Source organism: Leptonychotes weddellii, chromosome 9 (genome assembly GCF_054177405.1).
Source record: "Leptonychotes weddellii isolate Sample4059 chromosome 9, ASM5417740v2, whole genome shotgun sequence".
NCBI lineage: Eukaryota > Metazoa > Chordata > Mammalia > Carnivora > Phocidae > Leptonychotes > Leptonychotes weddellii.
The window spans coordinates 47,695,090-47,712,013 of NC_138377.1; the positions used below are offsets into that span (position 1 = coordinate 47,695,090).

The following is a 16,924-nucleotide window of genomic DNA, read 5'->3' on the forward strand; positions in this document are numbered from 1 at the left end:
GAAAAAAAAAAAAAGAAGAAGAAGAAGGTAGCGGGAGGGGAAGAATGAAGCGGGGGGAATCGGAGGGGTAGACGAACCACAAGAGACGATGGACTCTGAAAAACAAACTGAGGGTTCTAGAGGGGAGGGGGGTGGGAGGATGGGTTAGCCTGGTGGTGGGTATTGAGGAGGGCACATTCTGCATGGAGCACTAGGTGTTATGCACAAACAATGAATCATGGAACACTTCATCTAAAACTAATGATGTAATGTATGGGGATTAACATAAGAATAAAAAAAAAAAAGAGTCGAACACTTAACCAACTGAGCCACCCAGATGCCCCTTAAATTTTTAATTAAGGAATAAAAATATTGATATTGTTTGCATTCTAGTACCTAAAAAAGATATGTCTGTAAAAAGCACATACTGTAACTGATAATTTGGAGTAAAATATTTAAGAATTTAAAAAAATTGACATAATTTAAGTATTCTGAAAAACATTTTAACAAGTTAATTCGTAATTTGTATCATTCTATTAAATAAGAGAAAACCTTTTAAAGGCAAAAAGCTAAAAGACCCTGTATGTCCTAACTTGTATGCATACATTTTTATCTATAATGCTGAAAGTAACATTTTTGGTTTAAACAATGACCTTCTACTATACACTACTTTGACTTGAAATACAAGTTAAAGCCAGTCATTACTATTTACTACGTGTCAGGTACTAGCCTAAACACTTTACATGTGTTATCTCATTAAATCTCACAATAATGTACCAGATAGGTACTGTCATCTCTGTTCCATAGAATAAGAACTGATGTGTAAGCTGGTTAAGTTAGGGCCCAACGTTACATTGCTTGTAAAAGGTGGGGCTGGGATTTGAACTCAATTCTGTCTATCCCATAGTCCAACTACCATGCACATTGCCAGTGACTAACCCCCTGTAGTAGATTCTAATCTTATTCAGAATATACATAATTATAGATAACTATGATATTTTCAACAATATTTCCTTAAGGGCTAGTCACAGTCATGATAGAATAGCAGAAAAATAGAAAATAAATTTACTTTTCATTAGTTTTATAAAACACACACAAAAAACACCTACTTGTGATCAGATAAATCCAAGTAATATGGTACATATGCCAGATCTTCAGATTTCCAATGCTGCATATTTAAGACAACAAAAGGGGGTGCCCCATGGCAGAAAACTCGCTGGGAAAATTCTCTTAAGCCACCACACCTAAAATTGAAAATAGGCATGAACTTTATCACACTTTAAACAAAATTGCCTTTTATCACTTCTGGGTTGTCTCTATTACTTAATTTCATAATAAGTATAATTATCTATTTTAGGTGTCGGTAATGCTGTGGCTATATTAGTATTTTATATATCTATGCCTAGAAGTTTATAGGCTGTGAGATTCTATACAAGAAATAATACTTGCAAAACTCCAGGAAAAGCTAGCTATTTTTTTTTCTAAGCTTACAAAATATGTAGTTTTTTGAACTGACATAAAAGCTTTTATATGTCCATATATTTTTTTTTTCCTCTCTCAGCTGGTTTCAAAGGATAATACTGGCAGAGAGGTAAATAGTAGGACTCTTCCAGTCTTCTTTATATTGCATAAAATTCCCTAATTGCATCTTTTTGCCACTAGGATGAAACAAATTCTGTTTTCTTAGTAGTCTCACGTATTAAGCATATGGATCAGAATACCACAAATCAGAATACCACAAATACAGTAAAATCTCGATTAACCGGAATACTCAGGGCACAGTATTTTGGTTCACAAACATTACTGACTAAAATATTAACCAGAAAACCATTTTGTTTCAGTATTTGCTGTTAAAATACATTAGTTCACTTTCTGGATTTAAGTACAATTAACTGAATGTATTTTATTCTTCCCTTCTTCTGTGATTAATTAGCTGTAAGATCATCCTTCTAAATCTTAATTCTCATTGTACAATACTGTAGATATATAAATTGTTAAGAGACTGGGATGAATATGTTCTGCCCCTTTTGAATTTTTTTTAAACTATGTTAACTTTTTTGGTTGCCATTTACCTCTTTCTCCTAAATGAGGAATGCAGAAAAAAATCCAGTTAATTGAGAGTCCGATTAGCTGGGTTCCGGTTAACCAAGGTTTTATTGTACCTACTCAGCAGTGGGGAAAAAAAGAAAAGGCATTTGCTTTGTATTCATCAATTAAATGTAGTATATTCTATATAGTGAAATTTTATAATGACAACACAGCATAAGATGGCACAGTAAACTATCGTAGGTGTTAAGATTCTAAAAACATTAGGCTTCCTAAATATTTGTGAGTTGCTATTTCCTAAAGTATTAACATCAAAGAACATATCTGTTCAGGTTTCTTTTTTTTTTTTAAAGAGTTTTTGTTTTTTGTTTTTTTTCAAGATTATTTATTTATTTACTTGAGAGAGAGAGAGAGAGAGAGCACAAGCAGGGGGAGGAGCAGAGGGAGAGGGAGAAGCAGGCTTCCCACTGAGCAGGGAGCCCGATGCGGGGCTCGATCCCAGGACCCCGGGATCATGACCTGAGCCGAAGGCAGACGCTTAATGACTGAGCCACCCAGGCGCCCCCAGGTTTCTTTATAAAAAACAGAAATACTTTCATCTTAAATGTCTATCATATACTCACCCACTCTCTTCACACAGTTCAATCCTGGAACAGAATAACTCATCCACAGCCAGTCGTATCAAGTTTCCATGAGGAATTTCTTGGGGAGGACTACAACAAATACAAAATGTATGTAAGAATTACTTTGGAATTTTACATGTTAAATACATTATTAGGATAACCAATTTTACAGGTCAATTCATTATTAGCAAACCAAGTATAAAAGTATAACCTCTGTTTTTCATCTTTGTTATAATTACAGAAATCAGTTGAACTTAATAAACATTAATGCATGAAGTTTTCCAAGAAACATTAAATCTTTCTGGAAACTGATCCTGAAATATGCAGTTGTTACTTTAAAAAATTTCTGAGAGGTTTCAGTAGAGGGGATTGTGGTTTTGGGGGAAGAAAGGAGGACCCAGAATTAGGAGAGCTGCCAATTAGTTACATGACTAAATACAAGTTACAGCCATTGTTGGCTTCTGTTACCTGATTTGTTAAAAAATTTCTTCCTACATACTTCAGAGATTGTTTTAAATATAGGATTAAAATATAGGCAAAAGCCTTAAAAAGTTATAGAGAATACAGATACATACTATATACATATAGTATGATGAGAAATATTTTATTGAGAAGCTTAAAATATTAGCATTAATATAGGATCATAAATATTTTTCAGAGCATACACAAATTGATACCAGTTTTGAAAAAACAGAACAGATTTCTAAAATGCTTTTTAGTCCATTACAATTTAGAGTAATGAAACTTCTTTCCCTGACAGATTTCAAACTCAACATCATCGTATCAGCAATACAGGAAAATGGACAAAGTGTATTTCAGAAACAAGAAAGACATTAATTGGCAGATTCTTAAAAAGAATAAAAGATCTTCAGCTTTCTGTAAGTAGCATGATGTTTCAATATTAAACTAAATATACTATAAACAAATGTGAATTTAGTAAATTAGGGTATGTGATGTATATTCCAAAAAGGGAGTATCTATTAGGCTGCTTCTCTGGACAACAGGGCCAAATGCACTTTCAGACACAATGTGTTTGGGTTTGTTTTTTGGTCCTGTTTTTCCACTGGCAGTTATCTTTTTTCCAGCTCATGTCCCCTGGGGGCTCTGATGTTTCCCAACACTCCACTAGGGCTTGCCAGTTTGGCCTTCCTCCCTATCATTTACCAGCCTGGAGGTCTGCCTTCTCTCTCAAAGCCAAAAATACACAGCAGGCTATGAGCACCTTTCCTAGTCAGTGAAAAAGCTCCCCCTATCCATATCCTCTCCAGGTATGAAGATTCCAAGTTTGGGGTTTCCGTCTGTAATTATGCCCTGGCCATGTACATGAAAGAATACTTTCAATCTTGTTCATGTAGAAATAGCCAACCCAACAGAAATCCATTCAAGAGGTGACACATTCTAATATAGTATTAAATGTTCTTTAAGAGGTTACGTTTATGACACAAAAATTATCTACACGGTCATATTAGCAATTCAAAGCAAGAATAAAACATTTTGCATACTGACTAACTCATTACTTTTCAAGTGAAATAGTTATCAGTTGGTTTTACAAAGTCAATTCCAAGATATTTGGATTTAATAAACAGTAACACTTTTGTCACGGGGCTTACTATAGCCCTGCATTTGTGGGGTTGCTATGTGTAAGTAATTACGCAGGGTCCGTACTTTAGGAAATACTTTAACTATATTGATTTATTTATAGCAACATTCATCTAAAAAGTATATTATCTTTGCTAAAAGTATCAGACTTCAAAGCAACTTACTTTATATTAATTGTGCGTTGCTGATCTTCCTGCACTCGAGTTGGGCATCGCCAGTTGGAACAGTAACTCTCTTGTGTGGTAGACATGAGATTTTCGAGATTTTTTGTAAAATTATCATGCTCGTTCCCAAATAAATCAATTATTAATGAAGCTTTATGAACTTCAGATTTGTATTGCTGTTTTTCCATCTTGTCCCAAATCCAAAGTAGCTTCACAGTTGTGAAACTGTAGGTGTCCATTAAATAAAGGAAACAGTCTACAAACTCTCTACCTAAATGAAGAGAGAGTTCCCTGGGAAAATTTTCATTTTCATTAAGAATGACATATAATAACATCAAGAATCCATCTATGGTGCAGGTATTTTTCAGTCTTATTTCAACGTAGAGTGGTGTACAGGATACTGCTTTGCGGCCAGCTTTGATAGTAAAAACACCTCCCCAAGGAAGAACAGGCCTCCAAAATGAGCGGTCTTGGTTATAGTTATTTTTAATTGATGCTTTGATCTCTTCAAACAGTGTCTTCATCCTGCATTTTAAAAGTTTAAGATAGGACATGTAAATTTGTGATTTCATACGTTAAATGCATGAAATATGTTTAAATGAAAACAAAGCTATCTAAAGCTTCAAATTAGGGGCGCCTGGCTGGCTCAGCTGGTAGAGCATGTGACTCTTGATCTCCTGATTTTAAGTTCAAGCCCCACATTGGGTATAGAGATTACTTAAAAATAAAATCTTAAAAAAAAAAAAAAAGATTCAAATTAAATTTGGTCAGAAGGTCTACCAATATAATGAAAAAATTTAAAACAATTCAACCTGAGCCATTTTTTGGCAATATGCATGTCCTCTGGAAAGACCATTAAGAAGTACAATCTTTTCTGGGGTACAGGATGAGCATTTGGTAGACTTTTATACTAATTATATTGCAGATTTTATCTTTGATATAGGAAGACCCTGAAATAAAAAATTCTAAATGAAAACAGAGCTATTTGAAGATGCAATCTAAATTTGGTTGGGTGCATTCCTAATGTAAACCTCTTTCTCCCTTCAAAATACAAGCTGTACTTCATTTCCTTTTTAATATGCATGATTCCACTTATGAAATTGCTATAATGGAATTCTTAGTTGGGCTACAAAATAATGGCCAATTATCTTTGAAAGACCACATATGAAAAGTAATCCAGAGTACTTAACTGAAGAGTTGCACAGCTGATATAAAAATCATTTCTATGCACTTTGGGATTTTCACTTGCAATTTAGGATGATGCTGGATATTCTATAATTCGAACTACAGAGGCCATGCTGTGAAGATCTGACTCAGAACTTGGTAAGTAATCTGATTCCCATCTTCGTATGTTTTGGGAATGAACTGGGGTGTCCTCCCTATTTAAACTGTTATTTATCCTTCTCCTAACTTTGAGGTTAGCTAAGCGATTTGTTTTTAGTCATTGATAGTATTATAACAAACATGTTCGTGTCATGTGTGTTATATAAAGCAAAATTTTAAAAAAGTTAAAGAATGCGGTCCTAATGAAACTGAATTGAAAACCCTGCTTTACTTGGCACAATAAATGTCTAAACCAAAAACATCACAGGGTTTCTCAATGTTACTTCTATGGAAAAGTATATTTTCATGAAAAAGGAAAGCAAAGCATCTGAGGAAGAGGAAGCGAAAAGTGACTGAGGTGTCTTATTTTGACAATCTTTTCAAAGTGCCACACACATCCTCCCAAGCACAACATAAATCCAATACTCAATACTGCAGACCTATGTGTTTTATTTGTGTAAGAAATAAGGTTCACATGGCATAAAGTATAGTTGTTGAATCACTATGTTGTACACCTGAAACTAATGTAACATTGTGTCAACTATACTTCAGTTAAGAAAAAAAAAACCTGTTTTACACTTTAAAGAAATTAAATTCAAACTGATTTTACAATACTAGCAGACTAAAAATTCAGTTCTACAGTATATTAAACGCGGGCGCGCGCACGGTATTTTCGGCTTGAGGCAAGACTGAGGCCTCTAAAATATTCAACACTATATTTAGTCTTAAGTGTAGATGTTTATTCATAGTCGGTAACATGTTGGCTCTAGTCAACCATTTAGGAATCAGAGGGCGTGGTAAATCTGGAGCCTTAGGCAAACAAAAACTGTTTCTTCTTAATGTTTCTGGAGATTTTTTAAAAAATCATACAGCATTCAAATACTTTTAAAAATGAAAATAACTTTCTTCATGGTTTCACTTATTTCTATTTAATTTTTAAAAACTTTGTAGCAAGTTCACAAGCCTGAGCTCAGATCCCCAAATGTTGCATTGGGAAGGAGCCGTAAATCTCTGCACTATTTTTCTTCAAATTATCTTTTAGACATGACCAAATAAGAGGTAGCTACAGCAACAGTTATAGTTAAGACAAATAAACTACAATTTTATATACACTTATACATACATAAAATGAAACTAACTTCTTCAGCCTTTCTCCGGGGGAAGGGAAAGGACGGGAGAGAAGACTGAAGAACTAGAGGACACTTAATCGTTTCAGTATTAAGGTGGTGATTTGTTACAAAGTAAATTACAACAAAAATAAGTAAAAAAGGTGGTGAGATGGCTGCAAAGAGCTTTACTTAAAACTGACTTAAGATTTCACCACATCGTCGAAAAGACTGTTTCGTTAGGCACTGTATTACAAGCCCTGGAGGACGTAGTCTGCTGGCATTATTGTCCTGATTGAACAGGCCCTCCAGTTTAAATAAACCTGAAAAACTCCCCCGACCTCTATTTCCTTGGCAAAACGACACCCTTCTTTTGCGGTCATTTTCAAGGGTGACCATCTGTACTCCACGCTGGTCGTGCGGACCAGACCATTCGCCCTGGGCACTGGATGCCAGACTCCCTAAGAACTCGGCGGTCCTAAGGGTCCCCTCTCGAATCAGCACCCCGAAATAATCTGAAAAACGGCCACGCGCTCCCCCTTGAAGCAGCGCGGGGCTTCGGGGTAGGGACCTGCTGGGCGCGCGGTGGGCGCCCGCCTCTGTCCCCCGCGCTCCGGCCACGCCTACCCCGCCCCCGGCCCTCCGCGTCCGCGAAGCCCTGGCACCGAGGGTTGGCCCCGCACGGCTGGCAGGTCCCCGAGCCTGGAGCAGGTGAAACGGCTGGGCAGCCCTGCCCGCGTCCAGGTAGTGTTCCCCTAAGCGCCTGGGACTGCGGGCGCTGGGCGGGAGGGCCAGGCCGCGGAAGGCGTTCCCACACCGGCCAGTCTCCGTCCACCAGGAAGCCGACTTCTCGTACCTCCCCGGGGACCGAAAACCGTCGGTGCCGCCGCACCCGTCGCCGCCGCCGCTTGCTCATGGAGAGCCCGTGCTGCCGCCGCCGCCGCCGCCGCCGCCTCATCTACTAGCACCGTCCACTGTCTGGGCCTCCCCGGCGTGAGTGCTGGGCTCTGGCACCGCCTCCATCGCACCCGCCGCGGCGGGAGCCACAGCAGCTCCAGCGCCCAGGCCCGATCCGACCGGACCCACGGAGCCAGGACCGCAGGACGCGTAGCTTATTACGGAGGAAGATTCGGCCTGACCTCCGCCCCCCTCCCCCCAGCCCCTAGTACCCAGCCGCTTGACGGTGCTGCTGCGCAGGCGCGAAGACGCCCCTGCCAAACGTGCGTGTGTCGGGTGTGTATACAGCATCCAGATTCGCCCAATGGGAGCCAAGATCAGGTGCGGGGGGCGGGACTTTGCAGAGAGGGGCGGTGTTCTAGTGTTAGAGGGTGGGTGGGGTAGCCGGAAGTGGGCAGGGCTTGCATGGAGGCGGAGCTTTGTTGGCAAACCTGCCTGGCTTTTTGAGGTTTGTATCCTTTTTTAGGACCTTGATTTTAGTTTGTTTCTAGGTTTTGTCTTCTTGAATTCTTTTTTTTTTTTAAAGATTTTATTTTATTTTGACAGAGAGAGACACAGCGAGAGAGGGAGCACAAGCAGGGGGAGTGGGAGAGGGAGAAGCAGGCTTCCCGCGGAGTAGGGAGCCCGATGCGGGGCTCGATCCCAGGAGCCTGGGATCGTGACCTGAGCCGAAGGCAGATGCCCAACGACTGAGCCACCCAGGCGCCTCTTGTCTTCTTAAGTTCTTAACTCAGAAGGGGAAAGGTTTGTTTTCTGAGCAAATTTTAATTATGCAAGCTTTTAAGTATATAGTTAAGAAAAGGTGAATTAGTGGGTTAATTGCTCTCTTTAGTATTCAAGGTAATTGGTCAGGGTGCTGTAATTTACAATATAAGTTAATAACATTTATAGAAATTAGATAGCTCTAGTCCCACTGTAAAGATGAAAAAAAAATGAGTTTCAGAAATGCTCAAGTACCACACATTTAGTGACTTCTGGGAATTGAAGCCAGAGCCGCTTAATGCTACAGCCTGTGGGCTCAACCATTATTCCTACTAAGTAAGCCCTAGTTCTTGTATCCTTCCTTAAACAGTCGGAGCTCCTATGGCTTAGCTCCCGGAGAACACAGGCCACCCTGGAAAACTACCTTCTCCGCCGTTACAAATGCGGATACTCTTGGGATATTCCCCATCCATCTGTTCAGCAAATAATGATTGTCTGGAAAGTGAAACCTAACCTCCAGAACATGCAATACAGAGAGCTCAAGGCCAGCCCAACACATTAGTGTGGTCCTCAGTCACAGCTGAATCTGGTGGATCCCTTCTTGACTAGTGATGGTCAGTCAGGACTATGGCAGGGACCTTCCTCATAGACCTCTCTCAAAGGGTCTAGTGATAGAGGAATGGAGCATGGGAGAGAAGGTTGACTTACTCAAAATAATTACTGCAGGTGGTGATGGGAAGAAAGGGACATCTCTCAGAACAGAGGGAGAGGAAAGAGGCTCTGGCCAAAAAGGAAGAATTAATAATTCTGGCATAGTCTGCTCTTTTTAGTTTCCCTGTTTTTCTTATTTTGTATGGCATTTCACAGATGAAGAAACCGAGGTTCCCAGAGATTAAATAACTAGTGTGTCTGTATTGGGATTTACATGCAAAAAGTTTACTCTCAATATTAAAACTACCCTGCAAGTAGAACATTCGTGAAAAATGTTTATAAATGTGGATTATATGTTCAGTTGACAATCTCCTGCAAGACATGGAATCAATTTTATACTGATTGGGTTATTCTCTTCCTGAAAACAGAACCAAGTAGTGGTGGTTGTCACCATTGCTGGAGAATAGCAGAGAGATGGCTCATTATGCTGAGGCTTAGCTAGGCGACGGAAGCATGGATTCTTTGCATACTTGGATAATTCACAAACCTCAGTGAGGCCTTTAACTGAGATTTCCATTCTGCTTCCTCTCTGCTCCTCTTAAAATCTGACAGCTGAGTTAGAGGTTTATTATTATTATTTTTTTTTAGACAGCTCTATTGAGGTATAATTGACATGTAATATGTGGAGCATATTTAAAGTATGTAATTTGTGAAGTTTTGATGTATATATACCCCATCATCTAGTCAAGTGAATATCCATCATCCTCAAGTTTCCTGAAGCCCTGTTGTAATTTCTTCCTTGCATCCCTCCCTGCCTCCCACACCTAAGCAACCACTGATCTACTTTTTGTCATTATAGACTCATTTGCATTTTCTAAAGATTTATGTAAGTAGAATCAGACAGTATGTATTTCTTTTTCTTTGGTCTGGTCTTTTTTACTCAGTATCACTCTCTAGACATTTGTTCAAATTGTTCTGTGTACCAATAGTTCATTCCTTTTTATTGCTGAGTGTATTCCATTATATGGATGTACTGCAACTTAACCACTCATCTGTTGGTGGACATTTGGGTTGTGTTTAGTTTGGGGCTATTACCAATAAAGCTGCTATGAACATTTGTGTACAAGTCTGTGTGGACATATATTTCCTTTTTTCTTGGGTAAAAATCTAGAAGTGGAATGGTTGTGTCATATGGTAGATGTATGTTTAGGTTCTTAAAAAACTGCTAAATGGTTCTCCAGGGTGGTTGAACCATTTTACATTCCTATCTATTTCCTGCACATCCTCACCAATATTTGGTATGATCAGTCATTTTTAATTTTAGCCATTCTAATAGGTGTGCAGTGATATCTTGTGGTTTTAATATGTTTTTTTCCTAATGACTAATGATGTTGAACATCTCTCTGTGTGATTATTTGCTATCTGTGTATCGTTTTTGGTGAAGTGTCTGTTTAGATCTTTGTCCCATTAAAAAAAAATTGGGTGGTTGTTTTTCTAAGTCTTGAGAGTTCTTTATATGTTCTGGATACAAGTTCTTTATCAGATACATGCTTTGCAAAGATTTTATTGCGGTATGTGGCTTGTCTTTTCATTCTCAACAAGAATTTTTTCTTTTTTTTAAGATTTTTATTTATTTATTTGACAGAGAGAGACACAGTGAGAGAGGGAACACAAGCAGGGGGAGTGGGAGAGGGAGAAGCAGGCTTCCAGTTGAGCAGGGATCCCGATGTGGGGCTCAATCCCAGGACCCTGGGATTATGACCTGAGCCGAAGGCAGACGCTTAATGACTGAGCCACCCAGGTGCCCCTCAACAAGAATTTTGAAGAGCAGAAGTTTTAAATTTTAATAAAGTCCAATCTGTTCTTTTATGGATTGTGCTTTTAGTGCCATTTCTAAGAAATCTTTGCCTACTCTAAGTTCACAAAGACCTTTTACTGTGTTTTCTTCTAGAAGTTTTACAGTTTAGGCTGTATATTTAGGTCCATGATGAATTTTGAGTTACTTTTTTTTTTTTATGGTTTAAGGCATGGATTCAAGTTCATATATTGTTGTTCCAGCAATATTTCTTAAAAGGCTATTCTCTTTCCACTATGCTGTCTTTCTGCTTTTCTCAGAAATCATTTTGTAAACATTTTATTTCATATTTATTCGTCATCAACTATATGGCCGTATGCTAGCATGGAGATATGTATCAGTAACTGTTCTTTGGTTGCAGAAACTAGAGATCAAATATTATCAATTTAAATAAAATGGAAATTTATTAGAAGGATGTGAAGAATAATAGAATTAAGGGAAAAGTTGAGCAATTAGGTCTCAGATAACCTGGTTGATCAGAAGGCAGGTAGTTCTCCCCAGGACAGTAAGATCCTATCAACAAAAGAAGAGGGAATGGTGGTGGGCAGATATCTCCTATAGCAGTGCTTCCCAACTTTTTTTACAGCCATACATGATAAATAATTAGATTTGGGCAGTGTATGAGGGCAAACTGGCGGAGATTAGGAGGTGTCTAAATTGGGCATGGTGAAAAAAAATCCATCACATTTTCTTTATATCATGTAATTGTAAGGAAAGCACAAGTATTAGGGAGATATGAAACATTGAATTTATTTAAAACTTCTCAATAAAATCTATTTAAAAACTTGATGAGAAACTTGAACTTGTTTCCATGATATGATTTTTATTTCAAACCTTTATTCAAACTTAATTACAATAATACATAAGGAAAAGTGTACCTATCATAATTACATAGCTTGATGAATTTTTACAAAGTGAGCACACCTGTTGTGTGTTCCAGTTACATATACTTGCCTAACAAATTACCTAAACCTGGTGGCTTAAGATAGCAACATTTATTTTGCTTATGAATTTGCAATTTGGGCAAGGCTTGGTAGGTTAAATTAAAGGCTGGGAGCTGGAATCATCTGAAGCCTCCTTCACTTACATGTTTGGCTGTTGATGCTCCCCTGTTGGCTCTGACTGTAGCTATGTCTGTGACCAGAACACCTCCACAGGGCCTTTCCATGTGATTCCTCGATTTTTTCATAGCATGGTGGCTGGGTACCCAGGGTGAGCATCCCAAGAAAGAGGGCCAGGTGGAAGCTCCAGTGCCTTTTCTAACCAGCACTGGAAATCATGCAGTGTCAGTTCCAGTGTATTGTTTGTTGGGCGTGAGTCACTAAGACCAGCCCATATAAAAGGGGAGGGAATTGGACTTCACATTCTAATGGAAGGGTGTCAAGGATCTGTGGATATGTTTTTAAACTCCCACACTTACCTAACCAGCTCCCTGATCAAGAAGCGGAACAATACCAGTGCTCCAACCTTGCCTTCCTGCCATTACCTGCTGCCCCAAAGGTAACTACCATCCTGACTTCTAATAGCATAGAATAGTGTGGCCTGTTTTTGTAATTTATATAAATAGAACCATACAATATGTACTCTTTGTGTCTAGCTTCTTTCAGCATTGTGAGATTCATTCATGTTGTTCTATGTAGATTGTTATTATTACTGCTTAGAATTCTTTTGTAAATAGCACATAATTTATCCAATTTATGTCAATAAGTATGTGGGTAGTTTCCAGTTTGGGCTAATCTGAGAGGTTCTGTCTGATTTGAAATTCTAGTACATGTCTTTTAGGACTTGTATATGTAATATACACATACATTCCTGTTCAAAATACATGCAGGAGTAAAATGACTGGATTTATGGTATGCATATGTTCAGTCAACTTTGATAGGCACTGCTAAACACTTTTCCAAACTCTGCCACCTGCAGCGAATAATCATGATCATGATTTATTAATACTGGAGTTTATGCTTGAAATGACTATACACATCCCTTTTCAAGACCTATTAATAATGATATTTTCAGATTCTTGACGGTTACCATCGACAGAAGGCTGGGCTCAGCTGGCTCTGTTGAGCAGTATTGTGACTTCTCCAGCATGTTGTCTTCTCACACGATGGCTCAGGGCTGTAAGAGCAAGTGTTTCAGTAAACAAGGCAGACCCTACATGGCCTTTTATGACCTAACCTCAGAAGTATACCCAGTTTTTGTACACATAAGTAGGTGATGACAAATAGCAGAAGATGATTTATTTTTTTCACTTGACAAAACATCTTTTATTTGTCATCAATCAGAAATCAGATATTCTGATCCTTTAAAATTGTAGTCTAATCGTTCTTTGGCTGACAAGTATTAAGGTTGAAATTCCTTATGGTAATGACAATGGATTTACAGTCCGTTCAAATTTTTTATATCAAGTACCTCAAAATAATGATGATGTTTTTCCCTAAAAATACACAGATGTTGATTTACTCATCTGAATAAGCATTATTTGGGATTCTAATTATTAGTAGTGAACTATTTTTAGTATCACTTTTCTGAAGGGTGAATTTTTGTTTTGAATCTATAAACTTTGTTCGTAGATGTTAAAGTAGGTCTAAAGGGATAATGAAGTGATTATCCGGGATAGTAAAAGTGCCTGAAAAGATGAGAGAGAGGACAACTTTGATATTTGAACTTGGAGACAGCCTATCTGAAGAAGTCCTCGTGCAGACACAGCCAGCCCATGGTGACATCTCAAGGAGAGACATAGTGGAATAAAATACCCTGATATCATTTTTCTACCCCCTCTGATATTGTGACATGTTGTCAATGCTTTTATTATTGTATTCTTTTGAGAGTGGCACCTTTTCTATCTCCCTTGCTTCATTGATTGACAATATTGATAATTTCCATGTTGGTTGATAAAAATGAGTTGATTCTGCAATTGCCTAAGGTCAGATCCATTTTACTCCTTTTGTGTTGTGGTTGTCATATATTTTTACTGCTACATGGGAACTTAAGAAATAAGAAAAAAAGCCCTTTTTATTTACCTACATGTTTGCCATTTCTGGTGCTTTTCATTCTTTTCTGTAGCTCTAAGTTTCCATCTGGTATCATTTCACGGCAGCCTTAAGAACTTCCTTTAATGTTTTCTGTATTGCATATCTGCTATGTTGGCTTTTAAAAATGGCTGTGCATTCTTTGACACTTTTTCCACAAAGATACTGAGTCTTTATCTCCTCATCTTGAATCTGGGTAAGCTAGTGATTTCTTTGACCTGTACAGAACAGCAGAAATGAAACACTGTTACTTCTGAGGCTAGGTCATAGAAGACTGTGAAGTTCTTGCTTTATTTATTTGAACACTTGCTCTTAAACCCTTGAGCCACCATGTGAGAAGACTGCCATGCTGGAGAGGCCACATTCTGGTCAACAGAGCCAGCCAAGCCCAGTGGTCTAGTCATCTCTGCCATGGTGCCAGATATGTGAATGAAGCTGTCTTGAATCCTCCAAACTTCTCATTCGCCAGGTGAATACCCCCGAGTGACTTCTCTTGATGCCACAAGGAATGCAAAGATCACCAAGCTGAAACTTGCCCAAATTCATGGTTTTCTTAATCATGAGATATAATAAAATTATTGTTTTAAACAACTATTTTTTTGAGCAGTTATATAGTATTAGATAAGAGGAACAAAATTTGGGGTGTTGTAACAAAAACCTAAAGCATGGCACTGGCTTTGGGACAATATGTGAGGCAGAAGTTGACAGGGCTTTGAGAAGACTGTTAGTGGGATCCTGATCGTCTTTGAGGAGGATGTCAATGAGAGCTTAGAAAATAAGGAAAATGTTTTTGGAAGCTGGAAGAAAGGAGGATCTTGTTCTGTTATGGCAGATGGTTTAGCAAATGTGATAACATGGGTAATCATAAAATGTATTTAATGAACTGATGGATCTGGCTTAGGAGATTTCCAGGCAGAATGCTGAAAGTTATATTTTATTTATTTGTTTTTAAATTATGTATCATAAGATATGGATAGAGCTGTACTAAAGAAGGAATTATTCAACTTTCAAACAGAAATTTAGAGGAACTATATAGGAACAAGATCTGAAAGTGAAACTATTTCTTATCCTTAATGTCTCCCAACAGAAGATACTCAAAGAAAGATAGAGCCATAGAACAAAGATAAAATTCAAGGCTCTGTTAGAAAATCATGGACTCAAGGTAAAGATGAAGCTGAGGATGTGATTGTAAAACCTTTTGTAATGAGTTCAGAAAGAGATAAAAAGCCTTGTAAGGTTCTTAAGGGGTGGTAGTACAGACACTCTCTCCTAAACAATAAGGCTTTTAAAAACCTGAAGGATATTGTCCCATAGTAGCTTCATATGGAGCCTAAGGTAGAAAAGGGCTTATCTAGAAGATATTTGTATATGTGGCTTTTTATCTAATAGAATAGATTCTAAATCCACAAAGTTTTTATAGTAATAATATCAGCTTATACTGAAAAAAGAAAAACAAAACCAAAACACCACCAAATGGAGACTGTACAAAATGAAGAGAGACTTGGATTCTCAAACTTCTGTGGGCAGGAAGCAGGCTCAGTAGGCTATTTATTCAGCTACAGAAATGGATTAGTGCTATGGAAAAGGAAGAATGACTTAGAGGGCAAAACTGAGATCTGAGGGGTAAGAACCAAAAATTATGGAAAATCATTCCCAGGGAGCAGGATTAGGCACTAATCATGAACTGGTAACATATGCCCAGCTGGATTTTATAATTTCAATGGATTGGTGACTTTCTATTTTCTTTGTTTATTAAATGGGTGTCTATTTATTGCACTTGTTCTATGTCTATCACACCACCCTATTTTGGGTATGTGTGGGGCAGATAACTTGTCTCTTTAGTTTGCAGATTTCCAGATCAAGATCTGATCCCAGGAAACTGCATGGAGTCTCATCCCTAGTTGGACTTGATTTAGATGATAAGATCCTGGGCTTCAAACCTGAGCTCAATGCCATTATGGAATGAGACTTTTGGAGAGTCTAGAGATGGGACAAATACATATTACATGAGGGAGGAATATAAACATTTTTGGCCAGAGGGTAGACTGGCAATTTAAAACCATTTCCACAAATTCCTTGGCATTCCTCCTATTTGGAGGGCTATGTTCTTTCCCTTTGAAATGCATTAGCTTGTGATTGCTTCAACTATGGGATATGGCAGTGGTAATGCTTTGTGACTTCTGGGTCTAGGTCATAAAAGATCATGTAGATTCTGTCTCATTCGCTAGAACTCTTGCTCTCAAAGCCAGTAGGTAAGAAGTCTGACTACCCTGAGGCCCCATGTTGGTGGGACTACATGTAGGTTCTTTGGTCTAAAGTCCCTGCCAAGCCTGGCCTTCCAGCCATCTCTGCCAATGTGCTAGATATGTGAGAAGAGCCATGTAGATAAAGCCAGATATGTAAGTGAATATATCAAGTGAGCTTGACTGATGCCACAAGGAAAAGTTTCACCCAACCATGTCTTGCCCAAATCTCCAAATCACAATATTGTGAAATATAGTAAAATACTTGTTTCAAGCCCCACTGAGTTTCAGGGTAGTTTGTTACCAGGAATATATAACTGGAACATATGTTGATGATGAATTCTCTCAACTTTTGTATTTCTGAAAATATCTTTATTTTTGCCTTCATTTTTGATCATTATTTTTCTAGGTAAAGAATTTTAGATAGTCTTTTTCTCTAAGTACTAAAATGTTATTCATTCTGTTGTTTTCTGATTTGCATTCTTTCCCTTGAGAAGCAAGTGATAATTCCTGCTGACCCTGAATATAATGTGTCTTTTTTTTTCTGGATACACTGAAGATTTTCTCATTATCTTTGGTTTTCAGAAACGTGATTACAGTATGCCTCGCCTCCCCCAATATCCTGCCTTGCTTCATTGAGCTTC

At 38.2% G+C, this 16,924-nt stretch overlaps 1 protein-coding gene and 1 long non-coding RNA gene across 3 annotated transcripts in view; one reads left to right on the plus strand and one right to left on the minus strand.

The window, feature by feature from the left end:
• The window catches only part of DORIP1 (dopamine receptor interacting protein 1), a 20,939-nt gene extending 12,969 nt beyond the window's left edge, over positions 1–7,970 (minus strand). The window contains exons 1-4 of one of the 2 annotated variants that reach the window (XM_031024615.2): positions 7,697–7,970; positions 4,412–4,936; positions 2,649–2,738; positions 1,089–1,223 (exon numbers count right to left, since the gene is read on the minus strand). In XM_031024615.2, coding sequence (XP_030880475.2) covers positions 1,089–1,223; positions 2,649–2,738; positions 4,412–4,935 — 749 coding nt within the window. In that variant the 5' untranslated portion in view covers position 4,936; positions 7,697–7,970. The remainder of the gene's footprint in view (positions 1–1,088; positions 1,224–2,648; positions 2,739–4,411; positions 4,937–7,696) is intronic. The other variant, XM_006727110.3, reaches the window with a different exon arrangement.
• On the plus strand, positions 7,948–10,276 carry LOC145723447 (uncharacterized). Its single transcript, XR_014148503.1, has 2 exons — positions 7,948–8,073; positions 8,344–10,276. It is a non-coding gene; the product is annotated as an uncharacterized LOC145723447 (long non-coding RNA).
• The last annotated feature ends 6,648 nt before the right edge of the window (positions 10,277–16,924 follow it).